At 34.8% G+C, this 9,957-nt stretch overlaps 1 protein-coding gene across 1 annotated transcript; it reads left to right on the top strand.

Moving 5' to 3' along the window:
* Window positions 1–5,301: 5,301 nt before the first annotated feature.
* LOC145061607 (chromatin remodeling protein EBS-like) lies at window positions 5,302–7,037 on the top strand. Its single transcript, XM_079009141.1, has 5 exons — window positions 5,302–5,626; window positions 5,804–6,146; window positions 6,245–6,313; window positions 6,515–6,653; window positions 6,743–7,037. The coding sequence occupies exons 1-5, from the start codon at window positions 5,554–5,556 to the stop codon at window positions 6,770–6,772; spliced, it is 654 nt and encodes a 217-aa protein (XP_078865267.1). The 5' UTR covers window positions 5,302–5,553; the 3' UTR covers window positions 6,773–7,037.
* The last annotated feature ends 2,920 nt before the right edge of the window (window positions 7,038–9,957 follow it).

Raw genomic sequence — 9,957 nt, 5'->3', positions numbered from 1 at the left:
TTGGGAGAGAGAGAGGAGGCCATTGTTAACCTTTGAAGCTTTGTTTGGCAAGGCAAAGGTGATTTTAGCCAAGAGGAGGCAAGGGAGGTGGACATCCTTTGAATTTGGAGCTCAGAGCATCATTTTGGAGGTATATTTTGGCTCCCTTTTCTGTTATTATGATGAACATGGGGGTTTAGGGTTTCTTGACCCCTTTGTTGGTTAGATTTGATGTCCATTTAGTCCCTATTTGTGATGAGGCTTGAAATGGGATCCATAGAGGTCCAGAGAAGCTTTATTCCTTAAGCTTTATGAGGATTCATGGGAGTTTTGACCAAGGGTTATGAGATATGGGGCTAAAACATCATATAGGAGCAAATAGATGTTGTTTGAGCACCAAGGTTTGGACTTTACGTGATTATCATGCTTGGGGAGGCCAGATCTATGATTGTATGGAACAGATCTGACCTCAGAAGTGAGTTTGAGTTTATGCATGGCATGAACTCGCCGAGTCTGAAGAACAGACTCGGCGAGTAGCATGAAGTTTGCCCGTAACCACTCAGCGAGTGGTCTTGTCGAGTTGAGGGAACGACTCAGTGAGTCAGGGTGAGTCGGGGGGACTAAGTCAAGCCGGAACTCGCCGAGTTGTTCTTGAGACTCGGCGAGTTGAGTCGTGGTGGCCCCGCGATTCATGACAGGTGGAACTCGTCGAGTCAGAGAGGTACTTAGCGTGTCAAGAGAGGATCCAAGAGAGTCAGTGGACACATACAGACTCGCCGAGTCGCCCTAGTGCACTCGCCGAGTCCGGTCAAAGTTGACCGTTGACCTTGTTGACCTTTAGGGTTGAGTGCAGTTGTATTTATGAGTGTATTACTTTGTGTGATTAGGCGGAGGCTAGATCACATTTATTTCGAGACAGATATTTACCGAGACATCGAGGTGAGTCTTCTCACTATACTTACCTAGAGTGGTATATTGTGTAGACCAGAGGGTCTTATGTGTTATGTATGAGATTATGTGCTATGTGCTATGTGTATGTTGTATGTTGTTATAGACCGGACCGAAGGGTCCAACGATACAGACCGGGCCGGAGGGCCCAACGAGCTATGACCGGACCAGAGGGTCCAACGAGCTACGAGACTGGAGGGTCCCGCTGAGACACATCGACCGGAGGGTCGTATTATAGCCTTGAGTTGCGTATGTGTTGTATGTGGTATTTTGGGGAACTCACTAAGCATTTATGCTTACAGTTGTTGTGTGATATGTTTCAGGTACTAGTGATGAGCGCGGGAAGGCACCGACATGATCCGTACACACTTGAGGAGTTTATGTTTTGGATTCTGGGGAGATGTCTTTGTGATAAATACATTTGAAACAATATGTTGATGTTTATTTTGTGAAAAATGATGGTTTTAAAAATGAAAAAAATTTGTTTTGAAAATTTACGTTGTTACAAATAACTTTTGAAAATCTTCATTCCCTATCTGCAAGCTTCCATAATTATTTTCAAATAAAAGAAAAGGAAGAACATGAGGTTTATGTTCTCTAGAGTTTAAGCAATTTACACATTTACTCCATCTAGTTTTCTTTTTCTTCATTTGACCTAACATGACACACATCCTTAATTTTTAACTAACTTTATAAAATCACTAAATAATCTTAATTAACTATTTCCTCACAAATTAATCCTCATGATAGGTTTCTAATAGGTTTTTTTGGTTAAACAAAGTCAATTATGTGATTTTTCCTAAAATACCAAGCCATTCCCTTAATATCCAAACTTGACCCATTTAATATTAAATTCATTAAACTTATGACATTTACATTATATTTTTATTATTTACATCATTAATTATATATTTTATTTGTTTTATCTTTAAATAAAATATTTACAAAATATTTTCATTTAAATGGTTAAAAATCTAACCCCAAAATATAGATGTTACAATTAGCCACCACTTAAGATTTAAGAATGATTCCATCACTGGAATCATAAAGAAAAACTAAAGTCATTACTTTCTTATGCTTAAACCATCTTGAATTCTACTACACACTTAAGCTTAAAGTGAATCAATTTTTTATTTTTATTATATAAATAATCATGAGGGGCTGGTAGTTGTCAAGGCCAATACACTAAATCTTGCACACTAAAATAATGTATAATGATAAAGACATCAAATCTACAAGGATTGGTTCAATTTCTAAACTCTATAAAAATCTCTTTGTAAAAGTACTTTACCACAATAAAAGTAAACATGAGGATTTTATTCTTTTGGTTATTTAAAAATCTAAGTTATACTAGGGCTAAGAAATTACAATTAAACAAGAGCAAGGCTTGATTTAAATCAATCAGGGAGAGAGGTTGACATTGGACTTCACCGCATAGATATCTAGTTAATTTATCATTAGATGTCATGGTGTAATACTTGTGACATAATTTAATTTAGCTATAGTAAAACTTAAAAGATTAACTCACCTAGACTCTTCTTAAATAATACAATAGCTAGATAAGCTCATAACATATTTTCTTAGTCAAAGTCACAAATTAATAAAAGATATAATTTGTGAAAATCGACTAGCATTAAGGTTTAAGAGTCACAAAATCCTAAAGGAAATCAATATGATTTTACTACCATTGTAAAGGAAATACTTTCATGATTTAAGTGAAATGAACACCAACACATAAATCATTTGTTGCTTGTTAATTTGAAGATATATATTATTTAATCAAAAATTAACCAACTAATTAAACATTCGCACATCTAAACTCATGATTACATACAGATGAACATAAAAAAATGTTTTACTAGAAAATACTTCCATAAATTCCAACCATAAGTTCATAAAAACTTCTTCAAAGCAACTAATTATCCATGAAATATACCAACATCAATAAAATATTAACTCAGCCTAACATGGCTAAGTTAAAGCAAAAGAAAAGAGTTTAGAAATATCACACATTAATCCAAGATGAAATGATATGAGAAATTCCAATCTTCAAGTGTTCTTCCCAAGTTCTTCCAAGCTCAAGATGTTCTCCAAAAACACCAAGGAACCAGTCAAAACCAGATTAAAAGATCCCCTAAAAGACCCACCAACTTTTCCATATAACTACTATAATGGAAATCTTGAAATTGCCCATGTTGGGCCAACGCAAACAGGAACCAAACCAACGTGGACCGTGTTACTTTCTCAAATTTGGCAATGAGATACGTTACTCCACCCTACTCACCAAAATGCTTCTAGATTCAAATATTGTGTGTCCATCAACCTATTAAGCCCAAATAAAATATTTGTACTTCCAAAATCATCCCAAATCCTCTTCAAATCTTCCATAGCCCAAGATACTTTACTTCTTCATCAATTAATTAGATTCAAATATTATGCTTCTATCAACCTCTTAAGCCCAAATAAAACATTTATACTTCCAAAACGAGCCCAAATCCTCTTCAAATCTTCCATAGCCCAAGATACTTTAGTTCTTCATCAATTAATTAGCCTATTTTTTGCACCGTCTTCAAATGTCACAGGCCCATTACTCTTCAATCTTTAAGTCCATTTAATTCTCGTAATTTTGAATCATCTCCACTTTGCACTAGTCTTTAAAAAATCTCCAATTAAGCAAAAAACTAGAACATAGCAGATATAGATAAAAATAATAAAAAAAGGAAAATATAGATAAAAAATAATAAAAAAAGAAAATATACATGATAATTAACTAAAAATAAAACAAAATATGCTAAAATACACTATTAAAAGAAGTAAACAAAATGCATTTATCAAGGACAAAGTACATGATATATATTTTTTTAAATGACCAAAGATGTTTTTATTAAAATTTTAGCAAGGTGATAAATAAATGCTCCAAAAGATCATCAATACAATGTCATTACACAAGAAATGTAAGGTGTCGTTTGTTTTTTTCGAAACAAAAATACATGAAGTCTGTGGAACACTCTGTAGTGGAAAAGGGGGACTAAACGACTGCAACATGTAATAAAAAGTTTGTTTGTTTTTTAACCTCTACAGATTGCTGCAATAAATTAAAGTAAGATGTAAAGATGTTTGAAGCAGATGGTCAAGTATTGCGCGACGCAACACACGCACAACAGTTTTTAAGTCAGAAGTTTTCTAAAAAACAAACAACTGTGAAGGGCCAAGTGTTGCCCCTATGATGCGCAGCACAACAATAAATGGTCATAAGTGTTTATTTAGAAAAACCAAACAACATCCAAGTAAAGAAGAATTACACAAAGATTTCGGTTTAAACAAGATTTCCTAGCCTTTTTTTTTTTTTTTGCCTAAACCTAGGAATTTAACCTTAATTTCTTTAATAACTAAAGGGGGATGTGGTTTATTGTTGAATTCCCTTTTGTTCTTTAACATGCAAATGTACCGACTAGAGGCGGGGAAGATTTTCTAGCGAAGTTTAACTTGCATGAGAGGTCAACCGGACATTTTAAGGGATTGGGAAATTTATTTCACCGAGCACTAGGTGCAAATAAGATCCCAAACACTATTGTCAAAGCTACAATCGACAAAGATGTAATCCATTGATTCCTCTAAAATCCCATAAAAATGACAATTTGAGGAGGTTAACTTCACACCTCGCTTAGCTAGTGTTGCCAAGGTTGGAATCTTGTCCAATGTAGCCCTCCATCCGAAACATTTGATTTTTATGGGTAACCGGTTGTTCCAACAATGTTTAAATTATCCAAAATGCAAATTATTAGACCAATGACTTTCCTCAATGTATTCACACGAAAGTAATGGACCAAAAAGCCGATGGTTTGTACCTCCACCATCATTTAATTACGAGAGCTAAGTTTGAGACTTTTAAACTACCGACACCAAGACCATCATGGTCATTTGGGGATAAAACTTTGTGTCAAGCCATCCAACAAATATTTGAGTTCATATTCTTGCACCTCCAAAAACAATTCTCCCTAATTCGCTCTAATGCTTCAATGACTTGTAAAGGGGATTTAAATAAGAAGTAATCCCATTGAAAGGCTTCCTAACACCTATTGGATTAGAGTAACCCTACAAGATTTTTTGGAGCATGTTTTAAATAATAATACTTTAAACAATGTATAGTTTATTGACAAAAGTTAAAAGTATCATTAAGCTCTGTTTCATAACAAATTATCAACTAACAACTGAAAAGCTTTTTAATATAAACAATACTAATGAAGAGATATAACATAAAGCAATTAAATTTGTTGGTTTATATAAAATTGACCAATCTACGTGAATTAAGGAATTTACAGAAGAAAAATAAATTTTATTAAACTCCAGTTTCCCAAAAAAAATCAAATATGATGCGCAGTGCGCACTCCCTACCCCGATCAAAAACTCCACTCTTCATTCAGACGCTTTCTTCCGACCACTAGCTAAAACCTAGGGTTTCTGCTTTTCTTCCCTCAATCCACCTCTATTCCTATACAATTCCGCACATTGTGCATCTTTCCGCCATTTTTATCATCCTTTCAAGCTCAGATTTCATTAATTCTCTCACAAATTTCGTCTTGATTTAGCATCGACAAGCCTAGACCTAGCTCGATATATATTTCAATGGCGAAGACAAAGCCTGGAAAGAAAGATTTAGATACTTACACTATCAAGGGAACCAACAAACTCGTTAGACGTACGTTATCTCTCTCTCTTCATCTTCCTCGTTATTTATCTATATGTTATTGTATCGTATGCTAGGGCAAAATTTGATGTTGCGACTGTAATTTCTTTTTAATTGATACAGATCGTGTTTGTGTGTCGTATATGGTTAAAATATTTGATTTTTCGAGCTTCTACTTGTTTTTGGCAGCTGGAGACTGTGTATTGATGAGGCCTGCTGATTCAGATAAGCCTCCGTACGTAGCGCGTGTGGAGAAGCTGGAGGCTGATCACCGGAACAATGTGAAGGTAAGGGTTCGGTGGTATTACCGGCCAGAAGAGTCAATCGGAGGAAGGAGACAGTTTCATGGCGTGAAGGAGCTGTTTTTATCAGATCATTACGACATGCAAAGTGCTCATACAATCGAAGGGAAATGCATAGTTCATTCATTCAAAAACTACACAAAGCTCGACAATGTTGGCACTGAAGACTATTTCTGTCGCTTTGAATACAAGGCCGCTACTGGTGGTTTCACCCCTGATCGTGTTGCTGTGTGAGTCACTGAGTCCTCTACTCCTCTTTTACAAAATCTTTCAGTTTTCTTCTGATCTTTCATGAACTAATCATCTTCTTCTTCCGATATATGAAAAGGTACTGCAAATGTGAAATGCCATACAACCCGGATGATTTGATGGTACAATGTGAAGGATGCAAGGACTGGTATATACAATATATAAAATATAAAATATAAAAAGTTTCTTGAAATATGCCCTAGTTTTCAAGAATTACATGATATATCATATATATATAGGTCATAAAGTTTATATGCCATATTAAGAAAGAAAACTTACCATATGAGTAATACGTGATTTTCAAATTGAATCTTGATATAAAGAAACGATCTTTTCCATTGTTTTATAGGTTTCATCCATCTTGTATGGGAATGACAATTGAAGAAGCAAAGAAACTGGATCAGTTTTTGTGTTCTGATTGCTCTTCTGATGATGATGCAAAAGGGTCATTAAACTCGTTCCCAATTTCACCATCCACTGAGGCTAAGGTAAAAGTTAATTGTAATTTTGGGTTTAAATCTACAAAAAAAAAGGAAACTTTTGTGGTTTTTGAAAGTGTGTTATTTGTGATTTGTAGATGGAGGCAAAACGCAGAAAGCAGAGATGAAAAGGAGGTAATGATTTTGTTGAGTGGTATCGACTCTCCAGGGTTGGTGTTGTGGGGATGTGTACAGAGGATGATTGCAGAATTAAGAAGGTTTTTGTTTAAAGTTGTGTGTGAAATGTATTTATCTTTTTTTTTTTTTTTTGTGATGTTTTCTTAGACTAGTCTTTCTTGTGTAGTTGAGTTGTGTTATTTTGGTACAATTAGAGTAGAAGAACAAGAGTTATGAAACGGAGTCACAATGCATCCTTATTTTCTGTTGGTTTAACTTGTGATTGTGTTTGTTGTGGGAGGGTATTTACGTCTTTTGCATAGACAAAAGATTGAGACTGTGACTACTTTACAATTCTTTGTTTCATCTTTTTGGATTGGCCAAAAAATTTCTATAGTATTGATATCAATTTTAGTTTAAGTTAAGTGAATTCGAAATGCAATATAATATTTTGTCATGTCTAAGAGCATGCGAACATAAGTTTATTAGTTGTTTTACAAGCAATTAAGTTTGTGAAAGTCAAACAAACTCTTATAAGAGTTTTTTGCATCACATTTTTCATGTTGCTTAAACTTTGTGGCGCCACACTTATTGTATTGTCACCTCATCGTATATCACATAACTTTCATATTGGTTTTCTCACACATGTTCAACTTGTTTAAGTGGGGCTGGTTACCCTATTTTTGTTTATTTATTTTTTATTTAAACAACTAAAATTTTTAAAAATAAACATATCATTAATTAAATGGACAACATTTGAAACATAACCTAGAACGTGACTTAAAACGTAGGAAAAACATGATGAAATTCTTAATACATGACTAAAGGCTATGTCTTTGAGATTATATTTCTTCGTAAGTTTTGCCTTCATCTTCTCTGTAATTCGATGTTCATTCTCGGTCAAGTCCACACTTCTTTTGTGATCCACAATTTACTAGAAGCCTTCCCTTTTTTGTTTGCGTCGAGTTGAGGATTGGGTACACCATTAGAATTGGTTGAAGAATCAATTTGGAGTCAAGGTTGAGATTGAAATTTAGGTTCTTGAATTGTCTCAAATGGTTCAAAATTGGATTGGGTATGGGCATATTTGGGATTGAGATTGGGATTGGAACTTATTTGGTCCACATGGATTATAAAATGGATCAATTTTGACATAATGGAACATTGTTGGTGAAGAGAGGGGAGGCTCCATTTGAGGTTGGTACCACAAGGGTGATGAAGGGTTTGTAGTTTTTTTCTTGGAGTTTTTTGGTTGTTTGGAGAAGACATTTTGAAGCTTGAGTATGGAGGGTTTTAGAGAAGTAATCATAATTGTGAAGGTTATAGTGATGTAAGAAATGAAGGTTGATGCTAGTATTGGTTATAGTGATGTAAGAAATGAAGGTTGATGTTAGTATTTATATTGGTTAAAAGTGTAAAAAATTAGAATTTTTTGGTAAAAAAACGAGTACAAAAAATGAAGTATTTTTCTCTCTCCATGTTACGCTAATGTCGTTGGGAGATGTCAAGGTTGGCATGGTTCAAACGTGGGGCGGTGTTTGTTGGGCCACCTCAACAATGACGAGGCCACACCCCATAGTGGAGGGAGTCATTCCCTCATAACTCACATGCCATTTAAGCGTTGCATAAAAAAATCTTTCATTCCTATATCTCCTATCCTACAATACATCTATCTCAACCCGTACACTTTGGTACAATTTATATTCATACGGTACATGTGAAAGAAGAATCAGGAGAGCGGGAGGAGTGGGTTGGGAAACCCGATGAACCCATGAAATCATGCGGTGCCATAAGGAAGGGATGGTGTTTCCTGTGGTACCACCCTCCACCACGCACTTATCTATCATGTCTCTCTCTACTTTTATAAGTTTGACAAATCTTAATCTTTCACACTCTTTCAGTTTAGAGGGCATACAACCACGTTTTTTCATAATTTTTTTTAATTTCTTTTGCATAATTCACCATTTTAGAGCATTTAAAATTATAAAAAAAATCATAAATGTAAAAAATAAAACATAAAAATTTGCTTTTAAATAAAATTTAACAAAATTATTAATGAAATAAGAAAAATATAACATCCTATTATTTTGATAAGTTTTAGCATTTACGTTTGCATTGCTCGAATCACAGTTTGGGCTTCTTCTGTGTCTTTGTTCAACGTAAAAATTCACAATTCACGTTCTTTCTCGCACTCTTCTTTCCTCTAAGGATGTCTTTTTTTTTTTTTCGAATTGTAAATGTTCATCGTAAATGCTAGCAAATTTGTTTATGTTACCAACTAATTCTAGCACCATTCCGTCTGGTAGGACCTAATTTTTTTACGATAAACCAACTTCCTTACTTTATCTCTCCCGATAGAGTGATGTGATTCTTCAACCTCATCATCGAAGTCGTTGCTTGTCAAACAATATTCCTTGAGATCCTTCGTGAAAATAGTATCCTCGCTTTCACCACCTTTTCAATTCACAACCAAATTGTTGTAGACGCTGCTGAATTTGGAAAAAATTTCATGTAAATCATTCCATATGATAGTTACTTGGACCGATACGGTTTTTCTATGCCCGTTACTTTGTAGAATGTTTCTATAATGTCGTTCCAATAACATTCAGACTTTTAAGCACTTCCTTTAACGGAATCCAGTGTGATGTCAATGTAGGCGGTTGCCAACGCTGCCTCTTCTATTAGGTTGCCCTTTTGTTTTTGTCGGGATCCCTTTGGTTGGGAATCAAGTTAGTTTTTAAATTGTGTTTAGGGGATCACTTCAAAATCTCCATCGTGTGTTTTGGTTTGGGGTAGGACTTCGTGTTGGAAAAGGTTTTAAGGAGACATAAAGTAATGTTGGTTCCATACAATAAGTTGGTATTGTTGGGGTGATGACATTGCATGTACTAGGGTGGAATATCTAAACGGAAAAGATCGATAGGTGTTGTGTTGGAACGAGGTGTGTTACAGTTGGATCCATTGTTAAAAGTCTTTGAAAAATGGTTGAATATAATTAGGGTAAATAGCACAAAAGTCACTATGTTTACATCAAAATTCTAATTTGACACTGTGTTTTTTTGTTTCAAATTTGACGCCGTGTTTTCCAATTGTTACAATTCTGACCACTCGACCGGTCAAACCAGTTGCTTGCTGATGTGACATGATGACGTGGCATAGTGACATGGCATGATGACGTGTCAAAATTGTTTTTTTT

Source organism: Lactuca serriola, chromosome 7, assembly GCF_051521515.1.
Source record: "Lactuca serriola cultivar US96UC23 chromosome 7, Lser_US96UC23_V15, whole genome shotgun sequence".
Lineage (NCBI taxonomy): Eukaryota > Viridiplantae > Streptophyta > Magnoliopsida > Asterales > Asteraceae > Lactuca > Lactuca serriola.
Note: the sequence above shows the minus strand (reverse complement) of the source record. Positions and strands in the feature narration are given on the sequence as shown.